At 40.3% G+C, this 19,076-nt stretch overlaps 1 protein-coding gene, 1 long non-coding RNA gene and 1 other non-coding gene across 3 annotated transcripts in view; 2 read left to right on the forward strand and 1 right to left on the reverse strand.

Annotated features, from left to right (window-relative positions):
- The first annotated feature begins 167 nt into the window (after nucleotides 1–167).
- LOC129411865 (uncharacterized) lies at nucleotides 168–1,745 on the forward strand. Its single transcript, XR_008633475.1, has 2 exons — nucleotides 168–1,351; nucleotides 1,407–1,745. It is a non-coding gene; the product is annotated as an uncharacterized LOC129411865 (long non-coding RNA).
- Nucleotides 1,746–5,711: 3,966 nt separating this feature from the next.
- LOC129411828 (B-cell receptor CD22-like) overlaps nucleotides 5,712–19,076 on the forward strand; it is a 20,106-nt gene continuing 6,741 nt past the window's right edge. The window contains exons 1-6 of the mRNA XM_055163934.1: nucleotides 5,712–5,806; nucleotides 5,986–6,348; nucleotides 8,613–8,912; nucleotides 9,039–9,353; nucleotides 16,087–16,595; nucleotides 17,933–18,041. Coding sequence (XP_055019909.1) covers nucleotides 5,767–5,806; nucleotides 5,986–6,348; nucleotides 8,613–8,912; nucleotides 9,039–9,353; nucleotides 16,087–16,595; nucleotides 17,933–18,041 — 1,636 coding nt within the window. The 5' untranslated portion in view covers nucleotides 5,712–5,766. The remainder of the gene's footprint in view (nucleotides 5,807–5,985; nucleotides 6,349–8,612; nucleotides 8,913–9,038; nucleotides 9,354–16,086; nucleotides 16,596–17,932; nucleotides 18,042–19,076) is intronic.
- Nucleotides 13,488–13,678, reverse strand: LOC129411941 (U2 spliceosomal RNA). Its single transcript, XR_008633507.1, has one exon. It is a non-coding gene; the product is annotated as a U2 spliceosomal RNA (small nuclear RNA).

The raw sequence follows: 19,076 nt of genomic DNA on the forward strand, positions 1-19,076 counted from the left end.
CCTGGTTCCTGGTTTAGACCTGGTTTAGTTTTAGTGGTTTTCTGGTTTACCTTGGTTTTACCTCCAGACCTCCAGACAGACCTTTTCCTGGTTTAGACCTGTTTCCTGTTTAGTTTTACATGTTTTACACGAAGATTCCTGCAGCGTTTTTTTAGAACGCTTTTTTATTTTATTAGACAAATTTTAAAACACAAATGAACAGGATGTGGATAAAAGGAAAAAAACAAAACAATACAGTGACGTTTAGATGAAGAAAACCGGGGCATTTTCTCCCAGATTTTGTCAAACAATAAAACCAGATTCAACTCAGCATCAACTTAGACCTAAACAAGGACTAAAGTAGGACTATACTAGGTCTAAACCAGATTAAATGAACTAAATCAGTTCCAACCCAAGACAAAATTTTGGCTAAACCAGATCTAAACTAGGACTATACCCAGACTATACTAGGTCTAAATCAAAACTAAATTGGGTCTAAACCTGGGATAAACAAGGACTAAACTAGGACTAAATGAAGACCAAATCAAGTTCTAAATAAGGAGTAAACCGGGACTGTACCATGTCTAAACCAGGACTATACTAGAACAAAATCAGGACCAAATCAAGATAAAATTTTGTCTGAACCAGGATTATTTAAATCAGTTTTAAATAAGGATTAAATTAAGATTAAACAAGGTCTAGACCAGAACTAAATCAGGGCTAAACCAGGACTATACGAGGTCTAAATCGTGACTAAATCAAGTTCTAAATAAGTATTAAACCAGGTCTAAACTAGGACTACACTAGGTCGAAACCAGGTCTAAATAAATCAGGACTAAACCAGTTCCAAACCAGGACAATATTTTGGCTAAACCAGGACTATTTTATGTCTAAATCAAGATTAAATCAGTTCTAAATAAGGACTAAACAAGGTCTAGACCCAGACTAAATAATGAGTAAACCAGGACTGTACTAGGACTAAACCAGGTCTAAACCAGGACTAATTCAGGACTAAACCAGGACCAAACCAAGACATTTTGGCTAAACCAGGATTATACCAGGACTATTTTAGGGTTAAATCAAGACTAAATCAGTTTTAAATAAGGATTAAACTAAGACTAAACAAGGTCTAAACCAGAACTAAATCAGGACTAAACAAGGTCTAAACTAGGTCAAAATCAAGACTGAATCAGGTCTAAACAAGGACTAAATCAGGACTAATCCACATTTATACTAGGTCTAAATCGAGAATAAATCGGTTCTAAACAAAGACTAAACCAGAACTAATCCAGGACAAAATTTTGGCTAAACCAAGTCTGAACCAGGTTTAAACCAGGATCAAACCAGGTCTTCTAAACCAGGACTATACTAGGTCTAAATCAAGACTGAATCAGTTCTAAATAAGGACTAAACCAGGACTAAACCAGGTCTAAACTCGGTCTCAATAAACAGTTTATAAAAGTGAAAAAGAAAGACTACAGTCACATGTTGATGAAGAAAACTGGGACATTTTCTCAGTTTTCCCAGATTTTGTTCGAGTCGCCAACAGAACCAGAGGAAATCTTCATCCACATGTTTCCAAACGTCGACCGTCCCAAAGTCCTGACCAGACCCGGACCTGCCCGTCTGACGTCTGAAGGTTGAACATCGAAGTCGTCGCTGTGTCAAACCTCTGTTACATGTTTGTATCATGTTGTTTCTCGTCTCCTTTTTTTTTTTTTTTTTTGTATTTATTTATTTTGTGAACATAAACGAGAATCTCTAAATCTGCTGCGTCGTGTCGTGTTTTCCCTGAGCTCCTCCTGTGGACTTCACCGTCCAGCGAGAACCCAGGAGCTGAAAGACTCACATTTAACTAGTTTTGGTTGAAAAAATAAAAGAATAATTTAAAAAAAACGCACGTTCTCCCGTACAGCGGATGGACCGTGCCTCTTCCCCTGCGCCTCTAAACCAGGACTAAACCAGGACTAAACCAGGACTAATCCAGGACTAAAACCAGGTCTAATACCAGAACTAAACCAGGACTAAAACCAGGTCTAAACCAGGACTAAACCAGGACTAAAACCAGAACTAAAACCAGGTCTAAAACCAGGTCTAAAACCAGGACTAAACCAGAACTAAAACCAGAACTAAACCAGGACTAATCCAGGACTAAAACCAGGTCTAAACCAGGACTAAAACCAAGTCTAAACCAGGATTAAAACAGGACTAAACCGGGACTAAACCATTAGGCTCAGACTGTGAATGATTGATCGATGATTCTGCATCATTTTGAGTAAAAGAAAAACAAAAACATCAAATATTACTGATTTTTACTGGGCTGGTGCTTTTATGTTTAAAAAAAAAACAAAAAAAAAAACCTGGGTGTAAAAAGCATTTTTGTGTAGGATCAGCTGGGTGCCCGTCTATGTGCCACGATAAATACACCCGGGGTAAACAGCATCTGCCAAAAAAAAAAAGAACTCACCTGAACACAGCAGTAAAAGTATCATTTGAATGAGCTTCTGCTTCCGAATTTGCAATAAAAATAATAACGAACCAAGTGGAGAGTGAAGAGTCAAGTCTTAATTGTCTTTATGAGTTTTAGCAGAACAAGGACTTCCTCTTAATGATAATAAGTAATCACAATGATTGTGTAAAATATTCAATGTTGGGAAGGTTATTTTTAAAACATATTCCCCTGCAGATTACAGATTACACACACCAGAATGTAGTTTGTAACAGTAGTGATGTGACGTTCCGTGTCGAGTCTTCGAGGCGTGTGTCGAGTAGAGGAGGAGGGGGCGTTTCCGCGAAGCGCTTATCGAGGCTTGATTCATTTAGGGGAGGAGCTGAAAATGATGACGTCCGAAGCCTCGCTGCCCGGCTGCACCACGTGACTGATTCAGGAAGTGGTTCGGGTTTTGCCGCGAGTTTTGACAGCGAAATAAACTGCTCAGTCTTCATTCAAAATGTGGGTGTTTGATGGAGAGTTGAGATCAGTGAGAGTTTGGAAGTTTGGAGACAGTTTAAACTCACAAAAAAACAATTCTTATTTCTTAGGTAACGACCTGTGGCGTCGCCTGGATGACAGAGTCAGACAGACACAAACACAAAATGTAACAGCAGACGCACATACTGAGGTCCAACGGTGCAGGATGGAGCCAAATACTGGAAGGCTGGAGGACCCCCTTCAATACTGGGAGAGACAGAAATATGTCTATCCCCATTTATATAAATTAGCAGTGGCATTCTTGTGTCCGCCTGCCTCATCTGTGCCCTGTGAGCCGGTGTTTTCGAAAGCAGGAGAAATATTGTCAAAAAAAAGAAATGGCCTGAGACCTGCCACAGTGGAGAAACTGTTGTTTTTAAATAAAAACCAATGATGTGTCCCTGAACCATAATCACCCAACGTTACAAAAGCACAATCACTGTCCAAACTCCAACCCCAACCCCCCTCACCTCACTGGAAATGATCATTAGCTTTTTCATAATTTCCAAATAATAATGTTCCATACTGCCAGTATATATATATATAAAAGTATTTATATTTATATATATATATATACACACACAGTATACACATCACTACAATATACATGTTTTGCATACTTCTTTACTTTGCTGACAGTTTTATTCACAGACTTTCTGCAAAATGCAACACACTTCAAATTCATGTCAACTGATATTTTTTGCATCCAGTAGATGTTCTACTAGAGCAAATGAAGCTTCAGGAAGCTTTGCACCAGAGTGAAGCAACTGGATGAAAGGCTTCAATGCTTCATGAAGCTTCATCTGCCCATCACTAGTAACAGAATCCATTAAATTACTTAAAGTGAGTAATGTAATCTGATTACTTTGGATTACTCGATTTGCTGTAGAGAAACAAAGACGAGGAAATCTTCACATAAGAAGTTTTATCTGATAAAAGAAAATAAAAAGTCCAGACTTTACTGAACCAAATTAAAAATATTATTGATAGAAAACTGTTACGAAATCACTGGTCGGACCCAAATATGCAGTAACAAAAATAGTCGTGGACGGGGGATTGATTCCAGGGGAGGTGGGACGGGTCCAGGTTGGCTGAAGTGCAAAGGTGAAGAGGCTGAACAGAGGCTGAGGAACAAGTGGTGACAGGATGAGACTGGCTCCAAAACGGTTGAACTGGGGAACGGACAAAAGTAAACAGATAAGAGACAAAAACCTTCAAAACGCTCAAAACCACAAAAAGCCTGAGTTGTTCACCACTTGGTTGACGGAACGACCTGACACTGGAGCAGGTCAGCAGGTCTTTTATTGCCGGAGATGATTATTGACGAGGATCAGGAGTGGAGCTCAGCAGGTGAGTGATTGGGGTCGTCCAGGAAAAAACCACATAGGGTAAAGGAGAGAAAGAACAGGGGCAGGAGGGGCAGGATGAAACCCTCACAAAGACGAAGAAACACGTCCACACAGCAGGATTTAGTCCTGTTAAATCCTGTTTTAGACCTGGTTTAGACCTGGTTTAGACCTGGTTTAGTTTCTGGCAATGAGTGGAATTACCGAAAAAAAGGAAGAAAAAAAAAAAAAAAAAAGGAATATAGCCCAAAATGTGAAAACGGGAAAATCCCTCTGTATAATCCATTTATTTCAACAAAGTAACTGTAATCCAATTACCACTCACTGAAACAGTAACTGTAACTGAATACAGTTACTCATCATTTGTAATCTGAAAATACTTCTGTATTTGACACAATCATTGCAATTGCTTTTTTTGTGTTCCTCATCTGACAAAGGAAAAGGTGATGTTGCCGCTTGTATTAATAACTTATTCAAATATCTGTAAATCTGCTCTAAATCTAGTGTTTGGAACATTTAAAGTTACCATCTGTAGTGTGGAGAATCCCTCAGTCGTGCAGGTCGAATCCACGAGGAGAAAATTCAGTTTGTCGACTGGACAAAAGTTAGTTTGGTTGAAGACGTTTCTCAGCTCATCCAAGCTGCTTCTTCTGAGAAACACAACGGAAAGTGTGGAATTTCTTCTACAAATCCTGGTTAAATCCACATTTGTGCTTCGGTTCGTTACAGACTGACCCACTGTTTGTGTCTCGCTCCTTCTGATGCAGAGACACATGTACACACCTGTTTGGTCACGACACACAAACATACATTCGGTTTGTCGATTAAAATTAACGTAATCGATGAGTTTCTTAATGATCAATTATTGATTAATCGACTAATCCTGCCCATCCATAGTTGTTGAACTTGTTGAGTCCACGGTTTGTTAGGATCTTCTACGTTTGCTCTGCGGATGTTTGAAAGTCGTTTAATTCACCGTTAGTGGTTCTTTTCACTCAGAATACGACAAAGACATTTTCCTTCTTCCGTGTTTCTATTTGTGCGTCCGATAATGCAGCAGGAATTTACCATTATTTAGGATAAATACGCGAGGTTACGCACTGTGTTTGACGCTACCGTGTTTCTTGCCTCCGACCAAAATATTTCCCAGCAGCAACGCGGGATTTTAATAACAATGACGTCAGCTGAAACTCGACTATAATGTTAAAGAGCAACAACATCACCTTTCCCTTTGTTGTTGTTTTGTCTGTATGAGGAACACAAAAAAAGGCAGTTGCAATAATTGTGTCAAATTCAGAAGTATTTTACACAGTAATTGCAATTAATTGTGATCATGAAGAGGAAGTCAATGTTCCTCTAAAACTCATAAAAACTCATACTTAAGACTCGACTCTTCACTCTCGAGTTGGTTCGTTCAGGACGACACTAACAGCCCAAGGATTATTTTTATTGCAAATTCTGAAGCTGAACATGCTCCTTCAAATTCTACAACTTTTACTGCTGTGTTCAGGTGAGTTAAGCTTTTTTATTATTATTTTATTTTTTCAACCAAGACTCATTAAATAAAGAATAATTTATAATGTGTATTTATATTCAGTGTTTGTAAGAACAGACATCAGTATTTGGTGAACGCCTGTGTTTACTCATGTGTTTTCTGTTTGTATCATTTTAACTCTGTGTGTTTTACAGGTGCTGATTGTTGTGGAAGTGGTCTGTTCATTACAACTCCAAGTCCAGTTGAGGCTCTGAGTGGCTCCTGTTTGTGGATCCCGTGCAGCTATAAACCTAAACCTCCATATGACATAAACACTACAAACCCTGTCACTGGGATTTGGCTTAAACATGATACAAATATAAATAACAAGTTTTCAAAGAGTGGAGACCCCAGTTTGTCTTATCCCATGAATATCACTGGGAACCTGAAAAACAAAAACTGCTCCACAATGTTTTATGATTTAAGCAAAATCCATGAAGACAGGTATTACTTCAAAATAAACAACAGTGCTCTTAGAGCTATAGATGTTTGTGACCCTCTTCAAATAACAGTCAGAGGTAAGACACATTTGCTATTTAATCTAAGTTTAATGATGAAAAAACATTCAAACCTGTTGATGTTGATTGATAGATTCATTGTTTTGTTGTCATTAAATGAAAAAAACAAATAATAAAATATAATTAGCAGCTCTGACAAGACACAGTACAGATGAAAAACACAACATTTACAACAGAGAATTATTCAGCACATTGATATGTGTGAGAAACAAACTGTTATTATTGATCTGTAACATCTTCCTCCAGAGGAGGAGCTCATGTGTCTGTGCGACTTAAAGGTTGTATGGAGGATTTTGTTTGTTTCAAATTGTCAGTGATAGATTATAGATGCAGTCGCCTTGTAATTATGATGACCAAAAAAAAGAGAATAAAAATTCATCAACTCTGGACGTGGTGGGGCTAAACATTTGCCAATAGATAACGACACTGCCTCGTTATCTGTGAGCTGACAGGCTGTCAATCAAACTCCCTACGTTTCTAGTGTAACTGACTTGCCTGCGCCGCCGGTACGTGGTTTATGTACGACTGTCACACAGTCCACAGACGCAAGACGCACAGACGCTGTTTACTCCACCAACGCAACAGTTCTTAGAGGCTTTTTTGACCTATATCTTCCTCGCAGTTCGCACAAAGTTTGTTGCGATGGCGACAAGAATCCAGGAGCAGTTCGCCGCAAAAGAAAGTCTGTTTTTGAGGTGAAAGAAGAAGACAAGGGGAAAAGCAGCGAAGCCAAACTAAGGTGATTCTTGAAGATTCATTCCAGCGATGGCGCGACTGAAGCAGACGAAGGGTCTAAAGACTGAACCACTGGTCCACAAATTACTCCTGGACAGGAAACTTCTGCTTATTATGAAAACGTACTTTATTTCCAAGAGCGAGACAAACGTTTTTCAGGACACGAAAGCGATATCCTATGTCTGAAAACTTAATTTTCAATGCAAAGAAAGAGTCCGCTTGCTGCTGCGTGTTGTAGCTAGTTCATTCTCACTGAATCTCCGCGCACCTTCTCTGCTCTTCTCCTCGCTCCTCACTTCTCCGTCTTGTCTAACCAACACTGTAGTTAGTTGTTTACGAGTCATGTGCAGCGGCTGTAAACAAACCTGTTTCTGGCGTAAAGAGGAGGAGGGAGGAGGTGTTTCTACGTAGGAGCTGTAGGGGAGGGGAGGTGGTTTCACGCAGGAGCAACATTTGAAAAAGGACAAACAGTCGCTGGATTTCTCGTTCCTTGGAAAATCCTCTATACAACCTTTAAAGGACGTTGAAAATGAAATGTATTTTCTGTTTTATTGTCCTTTGTGTCATGAGCTGCTCTGTCACTTGTGTCTCATGTGTCTCACTGTTGGTTTCTGTGTCTGATCAGGAGAGACTCAAGTATCTGTTGAAATTAGGGCAAAAATTTTTTTAAAAGTATCGCATTAATCGCATGAGTTTGAGTGATTAATCGTGACTAATCATGATTAATCTCATGTTATACACAAAACCAATTAATGAATTAAAAAGTGGAGTATAGTGACTTTTATTGGAAATGTAAATGAAAGAGCCAAACTTTTGTTGTGTAAACAGCATTTCTTTCACAGGGAACCTCAGAGTCTTCAAGGTTTTCTGAAGGCTTAAGAAAAAATATTGAATGGACTTTTGTACTTCTAATATATCGACTGAACGACCGAACCCGCGAGCGAATCTGCGTCTCACAGAGGCTCAGACACGTTACATCTCACGTGGTCAGAAAAAAGTGAATAAAGTGTAAAGAAAAGACGTCAAACTTAAAGAAACACTCGCGGTGGATTTTTTCAAAATAAAAGCCAGTGAAAAACAGACATTTATAATAAAATAAATACATAAATTAAAAAAACTGCGTTAACGGTGTTCAAATAATTGTCGGCGATAATGACTTAATTAGTTAAGGCAAAATGATGGTGTTAACGTGCCCGGCCCTTGTTTAAATGTGATGTTTTTAAGTTGGTCCAGTTTGTGTTGAAAGTCTGGGACCTCAGTAAAAGGACACTTTATGTTTGATGTGTGATCTGTCTGTTTATTCAATATTATTTATTAAATAAGTACAATAAACTAAACTAAACTATAAATGTTCATCTCTGAATAACAGTTTATTTTACTTCACAAGTTTGATGCTTGAATGACATTTTCACTCTTGGACTGTGCACAGTAAATAACCTCCACTCACATCTGAGCAGCATCAGTTTAGTTCTTCACTTTAATACATTTTTTAGATGAATGTTTTCTCCAAATGTTTTTCCTCTTCCCAGACTCTCCCTGGAGCCCCACAGTAAAAGTCTGTGGTGAACAGACAGAGTCAGAGGTGGTGACTATAACCTGCTCAGCTCTCACTCCCTGTCCACACGCCCCTCCTCAGCTCACATGGGACCTGCACCAAGACACCGCCCACATCACAGAGACCAACACAGACGGGACATTTACCACTAAAATCACACAGAACATCACTGTGACAGACGCCCACGATGGACTCATGATAAAGTGTAAAGCATCGTATCCTGTGAGTGGAGGATTCAAAACGTCCGACAGTAACGTCACTCTCAGTGTCTCATGTGAGTGAACCACACTGATGGATTCTCTCTGTTCTGGTGATACGTTGCTAAAAATGTATTAAATGGAGATGCAATTTGTCTGAAATGTTCCACAGTATGGCATTAAAGTTCCCTGTGTGTCCTCAGATGGTCCTAAAGACACGTCTGTTGGGGTCAGTCCGTCCGGTTCACTGTCAGCAGGTCAGTCAGTGACGCTGAGCTGCTCCAGCAGAGCCAAGCCTCCTGTCCAGCACTTCACCTGGTTCAGACACACTTCACAGGGACCAGTCAGTGTGAACCAGGGACACACGTACAGCTTCAACATCACTGAAGAGGGACACTACTATTGTGTGGCCTCAAACACACTTGGAAATGGATCATCTCCAGACATTACACTGAGTATAACTATTACATCATCTCTGTGGCATTACATCATACATATAGTGACTCATTTACACTTGTGTAAGTCTTAATGTGAGTTATATCTCACTGAAACCAGTTGTTGCTTTTTTAGAATTATTAGAATATTAAAATGTTAATATTATAAAAGAATAGACGCATCAAGAATCTTGGACTTCTGGTCATCGTACAATTCACACTGGGAAAGATTCTCCGAAAAAGTGAGCATCAAACCTCCATGTTTGTTTTCCCAGTGGGACGTGTCTATTGACAAAGTCGATCTTTTCAAGTCTTTTGAACCATTTCACTTTTGTTTCTGGTTCTGATATTGTCTTATTTTAGTTTTGGGATTGGGACGTCGTAATTGTTGTGGTTGTTGGATCCAAACAGCAGAAAGCGACTCGAGAAATGTGTTTGTGAATCAGATGTGTGTGACTCAAACCTCCGTTCAAACTGTTTCTCTTCCCAACGGAATTGAAAAATAGTGAAAGGTGAAGGTGATGGGCAGGATTGATCCACAGGAAGAACCAAAAAGGAAACATTTGTCTGACTAAGAAATCATCCCGAGTTTACAGAGAACATTTTGTATGTGGAGCGACGACAAAACAAAATCCTGATCCTTCGTTCAACCTCGGTTTGAATTTAAAAAGTCGACGCCAAAGTGAAAGTCTCCAACTGTTCACCAAGAAACACCTTCCACTGCAAAGACCAAGACGTGATGTTTCTGTAAAACCACAAGAACAAGAAAGTGCAGCTCAGTCTGTTTGTCTTCTGCTCCTCTACATTAACAAACGGGATTTTGTACACTATACTTAAAGTGCGTGTGCCAGGTACCTGAGGTAGACTTCGTTACAATAAAAGGAACGCAAAAGTAAAATTCCAGCTGGTGAAAGTGCTCGTGCTGAGGAGGCCTATTTGGGCGAAAGTGACTTGTGCCAACTCTGAGACAACTGACCTCACACTGCACTGACCCCCTGACCAAATATTGCACTTTCCCTCCAAGACCTCGGCTACTGTTAAACATTCAATTTAAAACCAACACTAACAGGATAAAGAATAAAGAGCAAGAATAATGCAAAGTGGTGATCTGTTACACAGGGAAAAAGAAATGAGCTTCAGGTAGAGCATCAGCGACCAACACCCCAGATATACAACCAAAGAGCATTTACCGCAAATTTAGAAGGGGGAGGGGGGCGCTCTACATGGGGCTCGGAGCGCGTTACGAGCGGCCGCCGGCACCACCGCCTACTCCAGACAACCTTTAAAATGTAGTCAGACACATCGCATTAAAGCAAATTCTGTAAGAAATATTAAAACAACAAATCCGGTACTTACACGCGCTGCCTTCAGAAGCCACCGAAAGCCCCGACTGCCACCACGGCGTGCGCAGCCTTTTCTAATCGCGCAATCAGTGACGCCGCGAGCCACGCGCAGCGACGCACAGGTGGACGCACCCACGGACGCAACACAGCAGGACAACATAGTCCAATCACCCGGTTACACAAGTCCTCATCACTGCACATGACCTGTAAACAACTAACTACAGTGTTGGTTAGGTGAGGCGGCGAAGAGCGGAACGAGGAGCGAGGAGAGGAGCAGAGAAGGTGCGCTGAGATTCAGTGTGAATGAAACTACTACCAAAACACGCAGCAGCAAGCGACTCTTTCTTTGCATTGAAAATGATGTTTTCAGACATAGGATATCACATTCGTGTCCTGAAAAACGTTTGTCTAACTCTTGGAAATAAAGTAGGTTTTCATAATAAGCAGAAGTTTCCTGTCCAGGAGTAATTTGTGGACCAGTGGTTCAGTCTTTAGACCCTTCGTCTGCTTCAGTCGCGCCATCGCTGGAATGAATCTCCAAGAATCACCTTAGTTTGGCTTCGCTGCTTTTCCCCTCGTCTTCTTCTTTCAACGACCTCAAAAATGGACTTTGTTTGGCGGCGAACTGCTCCTGGATTCTTTTCGCCATCGCAACAAACTTTGTGCGAACTGCGAGGAAGATATAGGTCAAAAAAGCCGCTAAGAACTGTTGCGTTGGTGGAGTAAACAGCGTCTGTGCGTCTTGCGTCTGTGGACTGTGTGACAGTCGTACATAAACCACGTACCGGCGGCGCAGGCAAGTCAGTTACACTAGAAACGTAGGGAGTTTGATTGACAGCCTGTCAGCTCACAGATAACGAGGCAGTGTCGTTATCTATTGGCAAATGTTTAGCCCCACCACGTCCAGAGTTGATGAATTTTTATTCTCTTTTTTTTTGGTCATCATAATTACAAGGCGACTGCATCTATAATCTATCACTGACAATTTGAAACAAAAAAAATCCTCCATACAACACAACACATTAATAAGTGAGTAAAAAAGTCAAACTGATTCTTCTGATTTATTTCCAGCTGGATTAGAGCAATTTACCTCAAGAAACAGGAACAGGTAAAAGTTTTATGAACACACTTTTGTCACACTGTTTAACTTCCTTCTCTCTGTCGTCTCATCCACAGAAACCAGAGGCAGCAGCAACTGTCAACTGTGCCGCTGTAAATCAATCTTAAAACCCTGTGTGTGTTTACTTGTTTATGTTGTGTTTTATTTATCATGTACCTGCAAACCAATCAGTTTATATCCAATATGAATTGTGCATTTATAAGTGAACAATTACTGCATGTTTGTGATCCAGTAGGTTTATGTCTGAATCAACCTCGTAAAATGATTTATGGAATTTGTCAAAACATAATTCCAGCCTGAAGAAGAATCACTGATAACACAAAGTGAACATTTACTTTGGATTTCTGCTCTTATTATATTAAATCAACTGTAAATGTAAATTCAATTCTTTATGTTTAATAAAGTCATGTTGACGTCTTTTTCTGTTGGATTTTTTCAGTAGCAGCAATTTAGGCCTAATGAATCATTTCTCTCCATGTTGGAATAAAAAGGCAAAGTTTGTGTGTAAAGGAAAGTATCTACATTTGTCAAAGTTGAACTGAGGTTTTGATGAATAATAATTTTCAATACCAAATGACTCCAGTAGGTGTCAGTAACGGCACAGTTAAGGCAAACTCACTTCTTGGGTTTAGTAGAAACGGCGCAGTTTAGTGTAAAATGTGTTTATAGACACGACAAGAATCTCGAACCTCCAGTCATCGCACAATTCACACTGGGAAGGATTTTCTGAAAAAGTGAACATCAAACCTCCATGTTTGTTTTCCCAGTGGGATGTGTCTATTGACAAAGTCGAACCATTTCACTTTTGTTTCTGGTTCTGATATTGTCATATTTTAGTTTTGGGATTCGGACGTCGTAATTGTTGTGGTTGTTGGATCCAAACAGCGGAAAACGACTCGAGAAATGTGTTTGTGAACTTCATAAATGTAAAAGTGAATCAGATGTGTGTGACTCAAACCTCCGTTCAAACTGTTTCTCTTCCCAACGGAATTGAAAAATAGTGAAAGGTGAAGGTGATGGGCAGGATTGATCCACAGGAAGAACCAAAAAGGAAACATTTGTCTGAGTAAGAAATCATCCCGAGTTTACAGAGAACATTTTGTATGTGGAGCGACGACAAAACAAAATCCTGATCGTTCGTTAATGTAGAGGAGCAGAAAGACAAACGGATGTTTCTGTAGTTCAGTTGTTGTTGCTCCTCTACATTACAAAATGTTCTCTGTAAACTCGGGATGATTTCTTAGTCAGACAAATGTTTCCTTTTTGGTTCTTCCTGTGGATCAATCCTGCCCATCACCTTCACCTTTCACTATTTTTCAATTCCGTTGGGAAGAGAAACAGTTTGAACGGAGGTTTGAGTCACACACGTCTGATTCACTTTTGCATTTATGAAGTTCACAAACACATTTCTCGAGTCGTTTTCCGCTGTTTGGATCCAACAACCACAACAATTACGACGTCCGAATCCCAAAACTAAAATATGACAATATCAGAACCAGAAACAAAAGTGAAATGGTTCAAAAGACTTGAAAAGATCGACTTTGACAAATCAAACATGGAGGTTTGATGCTCACTTTTTCAGAAAATCCTTCCCAGTGTGAACTGTGTGATGACTGGAGGTTCGAGATTCTTGACGTGTCTATAGAAAATCTGACCACTAAACTAACGATGTGTACGTCAAGAGCGACACTCCGCGTTCATCACAACTGAACCACTCCCCACTTTACTTCAGTTCCTTTACTTTTCACACGTTCAGGGGGGTGCACCGTTCCTGGAGGCGCTGCAATACCAGGTCGATGCGCGGAGTGGACGGAGCAAGCCCCTGTTCCATCTCCCGGTTCCAAAAATCAATTTAATATATGGTCCCCGGGTAGGGGACGTATCAGATATTAAACTGATAAGAACAGATACTACACTTGATCTTAGCCAAAAGGCCGAGAAGCGATAACTACAAACTGTCTGCGTGTCTGAAGCCACTCTCCGCCACACCGACCTCAGTCACGACGCAAATATATACGTACAATTAAAAACATTTCTTTAAAGCGTTTCCGTGTGGTTGCCGTAAAGCAGAGAACATAACAACACGAATGCGCCTATTTGAAATGAATGAAGTGACCTAAAAAAAGCGCTATTTTTTGAGTTTTAAAGCAAATTGGAACCGCGTTGCAACATTTCCGGGACACGTGGTGCGCCATCGTCCAATCACATTCAAGATAAGACAAGAAGATACGATTAAACTAAAAATACTCTATAAAACGCGCAAATTACAGTTGGTTCATGGGATTACTCTTATGGAAATGTTGTTGGTGTCGTTATTGGTTTATAAAATGGATATAAAAGCGCTGTTTGAAGCCTTTCTAAGCGACCGCCTCTCTCCCCCGGGAACACAACATGCGCGACAGACAAGATCTGCCCCTGCAGTTTTAATTAGAGCTTTTCTGTTCACCAAGTCACTTCGCCTTTTGAATTTAGACAGTTTCATTTTAGTTGTCGATGAAAACACATTATAGACAGAAATTATAGAATCTGTTGGCGCCCATTGACGTTGTAATGACTTTTTTGTTCTTCGTACTTTGACATGCAAATTACAAATAATTTGGGCTGAAAGGAGCGTCCCTCTCTTGTTACAAACATACGGTTAGTTTGACTCAACTTGCTCAACCACGGAACAAAAACGAGATATGCAATGGACTTACAAAACAAAATTCTACTGTAGGCCTGTCAGTTGAAATAGCTACTTTTGACAAGTTTCTAATCTTTTATCAGTAGGCTGTTTTATTATTTTTTGTCTCATTTCAAGTGACACAAGAAATTTAAACGGCTTAATAAAGTTGCATCGTCGTCAAAATCTTACCTGGAGTTGCGTTTTCTTAATTCGCACGTGTAACTTCAGTAATTCTGCACGTTCACTCCGTCCCCTGGCTGCTTTTTCTCCCAAGTCATTCTCCATAAAGTTCCTTGTCTTTTTATATTCCACGTCTTCTATCTGACCCAAGTTTCTCCGTGAATCCGCGCAGGAAGTGCCAAAGAGCATTAAATACATTTGTTTTTAGCTCATACTGACGACTTTTGGGTTTAAATACAGTGGATCTCTGTCGCCATCTGGTGGTGATGTATAAAACTACACGTGATAGAGCGAAGGCTGCAGTGGATATTTTCTCTACATACAGAATCAAGTTGTACTAAAGGATGGAGGATGCTGGTGGAGGGCCTGCCATCTTTTTGTCTTGTGGATATGTTTTTGCTTTGTTTGGAATGTTCCACATTAGAGTGTGGATCGGGACGATTTTTTTCTGTCCAAGACCGGCTCGGGTCTGACAGAATGATCGACTCTGACCGAACGCTATCTTATTTTATTTTACTGGTTTTATTATTTTAAGACTAGTATGATTATTTTAGTAGTTTATTTTATCATTTTATTATTGTTGTTATTATTATGTATTTGTGCAGAACTTTGGAAACTGTTTGTTTGTGAAATGTGCTATAGAAATAAAGTGGATTTGATTGGATCCCAGCACAATTAAAATCACACTATCACGATATAGTTCCTCACGTGTGTCTGCAGATGAGCGATAGTGACTCTACTTCCTGTGTATTTTATCACCAATCTTTTATGCTTTAAAAATCATTTATCTGAAGTATTGCTCCACATTTCACAAATAATAATGACACAGTTTGCCTTGTATCTAAACTAGAAGTGCAGAGCTCTGACCTTTTGAACACTTAAGAGTTTGAAAGCGAGTGGTTTTACTGTAGACAGGAAGCAGTTGACGCTCACAACTTTATAGTCTTGTGGTCTGCAGACATTAAGTCTCATAAGATTCTGCGCGTGTCTGTGGTGTGCACTTTTTGATGTACGTTTAAAAATCATTTAAGACCAAAACATCCTGTAGTGTGTGGCGACCTTAAGTTGTTTTTAATTTTACATTTCAAATGTCTTATCGCGCTGATGTATCAGAGTCCGACCCAAGCCCAAACATAAGTTCTAAATATTTGTCCGAGTTCGATCAAGCCTGTCGGGTTTCAACGAGTCCCACTGGACTTTGGTCGGGTTTCCATGTTGTCTTCCACATCATGGCATTAAAGTCCATCTCCATGGAGAGGAGCATCTGATGCCCCATACCAGGTTACAGATCAGTTTAGTAGAGATATGTTTTTTGTTCTGAGAGATGTTTTTTGTTTTGTCATTTAGCAATGAAACTGGATTGAATAAAAGCAAGACAGAAGTTTGACGCCATAGTGTGGAATATTCCAAACACATCAGTAACATGAGGCAAGCAGGTGGTGGACCCTCTACCAGAAAAGTTTAATGTTGCACCTTTAACTTGTATATATATATTCATTTTTTTCCCAGTCTTCCTCTGCACTCACCTCCTCCTCTTCCTCCCTCAGAGCTGGCATGGTGCTGATGGACAGCGTTACAAACAGCACGGACAAACAGGCGAAGATCTTCCCAGGCAGTCCCGAATGTGGCCGCTCCACCATGTCCCTCAGCTGACCCATGCACCTGTTCACCCTCGTCTCCTTGGGACCATCTCTGCTTCTGTATCCAACATCTCCTCCTCTGCCCTCTCCAACGCCTCTAATTCCTCCAGTCGCTGCACCAATCTCCGCCTACAACACCATTCTAAGTTATCTTCAGGAACACCCCAGCACAGCAGCTCCTCTCTGAATGAAAGCGCACACATGTGTCGGACCGCGCGTAATTTCCCTGCCCGGCAGGATGGTTCTGAAGGCACACGGACTGCGGTCGAAGAAGAACTCATTATGGGCGACATCGTAGTTGTCGCAGATTTGCATGATGTCATCGAAGCTGCTGCAGAGGCGACGCTGGCCCAGGCGAGACAGAGGGAAGTCCTCCAGGTTGGTCCAAGGGAGCGGGTACCTCAGCCCACCCACGTTTATGATGGCGTAGAGCCGGCGAGCGCTGGACAGAGGGAGGCCTGAGAGAGAGGAGAAGTTAAGTCTTTGAACATGACTTATTCACATCAACTGGCAGACGGGTTAAATATATCTTATAATGAAGTGTTTGCTTGGTTGTAGAAATGTGTAAAAGAGATATTGTGCATACAAAGGAAAAGAGTAGAACCAAAACACAGGCACAGGAAACAGGAACTAAACGCTAGAAAACACGGATGCTAACCGTAGATGGCTTCAGTCAAATGAAGCTCATGATGATAGCTTTTACAGGAGTAAATTTTGAACCAAGTTCCATATTAGGAATTGATTTATGGACAAAATAGCAAATTAAAAACACCAGGATCATGTTGAGTGGTTTAATACAAACTTTTTAAGACCAAAATGACAAGGCTCAGAGCAGCAGTTACCAGAGGTTGGGACATGCAAGTTGTGACTTGGACTCGAGTCAGACTTGAGTCACTATTTTTAGGACTTGAGACTTGACTTGATAAAATGGACTAAGACTTGGGACTTGACTCGAACTTGAAGCCTGTGATTTGAGAAGCACTTTTAAATCTGAATTCTTTCTATTTTGACCATAATGATTCACACTAAGATCTTGTCAAAACATTTAAAAAGGAAAGATTAACATTTCTACAACTTTTATATTATTGTATAAATACTCACATATAAATATACTTAGATTTTTTAAGTACAATTTATCTTAAAAGTCATATAGATTGCAAAAATCTAAGCTATATTTGGTACGTTTAAAGACTTAAAATAATTTGAAGCTCAAAGCAGACGACTTGGACTTGACTTGGACTTGCCTGTATTTGACAGAGAGAGTAAACAATATTCCAGTGTAAAGTCCATTGAAGCCAGAGTCGATGGAGCCAGAAACACTCCCATCAACACTACTTCCTATGTGGAGCGTGGAGGCTAACAGGTTTAATTATGTCCATATAAATACAGTCTATGCTGCTAAAGTTAATTATAGCCACTTTGTGTGAACTATGTCACTTTTCTGGTGGAAGGTTCACCATCCTGCTGTCTCCATGGAGACGTTATTGCTTTGCCAAGATGTTCCACAGAATAAATAAATAAAAGTAAGAAAGGTATTTTGTTGGCAAGATATTTGGCAATAAAGACAAGTATTTTTAAAGAAATACAAAATGAAATGAAAATAAAAGTTACTGATAATGTGTGCTTTGAAATGATTAGAACTGTCTTGACCGTGGTTTAGGAACATTAAAAACACAGTTGAAGTTCACTGATACGTATGAGATGCCACCGTGAAGGCAGAGAGCAGAAGGAGACTGCACCTGTACCTGTGCAGAGCTGAGGAGCCCGTCTGGCCCTGCTGTAGGACACGCCCTCCTGAGGCTCGAGCTCGTGGAGAGGGGGAGGGTCTGACGCACAGCTCACCGCACTGTAGTCATACTCAGAGCCCTCTCCAGCCAGCAGAGTCATCTTCACTGCATCTTCACTGCACCATGTTCACTGAGTCATCATCACTGCGCTGCATCTACACTCAACCATCTTCACTTCATCCTGGAGTCAGCAGCTGCTCACACAAACCTGAAGAAGCCCCCCTGTGGGGGCGCGAGGCTCCGTCAAGGGGGGCGCGTTTGACCTCGGGGAACATGCTTTTTTAATTTTTTATTTATTTATTTTTTTACTGTCCTAGAATAAAGTGCAATTGCACTTCCACTACATTAGGGGGCAGTGGCGCTCTCATTGGCAGAGTGTGCGCAGGGAGCATTCGGGAGAGTTGCTGTGTCCTGCTTCGAAAAGCTGTGCATTGCAAAACGTGCTCATTGTAGCCATTAATCCAGACATCATCTTTGATTTAAAAAAAATCTGCACAAATTATTTTATATATTTTTGTTTTGCAGGTCAAAGTTTTTTTTAATATTCTGCTCCTGAGTTAATGTTGGTGATCAGTTTGAATGCATTATTATTTATTGATTTTATGTAATTTTATGACAGAAAATAATTGAGAAGCACTGTACTAAAGTAAGATAAAGGTGTATTTATTGGTTCCTTGGAATGTTGACAGTACAGAAGGGAAACAGAACTAAGAGGTATGGAGAGTCTATCTTATGTGTCATGGTCTTTTTGACAACACACACAGAAATGAGTTCATCCCAAAGACAAGACGCCAACACAAAAACAGAGGAATGTAGTGTGTTCTAGAAAGCTGCAATTAACATTACATTGGAAGCCAAATAACCACTACACAATAACCAGCTGTTACGGCCCCCGACTTGTTTTGTGTGTTTTAATTTCTTTTGCTGTTCCTCCTGATTTCTGCTGTGAGAGTCTTGGTCCCTGATTGGTGGGGCACTTCTACACTTGGCCAATTCTGCCTCAACTTGTAGCTGTTTTCCCCTATTTAAGAAGATTCCCAACATGTTTTGGGGCTGCTGGGATTTCACTTGA

The sequence above is a fragment of the Boleophthalmus pectinirostris genome, unplaced genomic scaffold, assembly GCF_026225935.1.
Source record: "Boleophthalmus pectinirostris isolate CB_2022bp ecotype Guang Dong unplaced genomic scaffold, ASM2622593v1 HiC_scaffold_6, whole genome shotgun sequence".
Classification (NCBI taxonomy): Eukaryota; Metazoa; Chordata; class Actinopteri; order Gobiiformes; family Gobiidae; genus Boleophthalmus; species Boleophthalmus pectinirostris.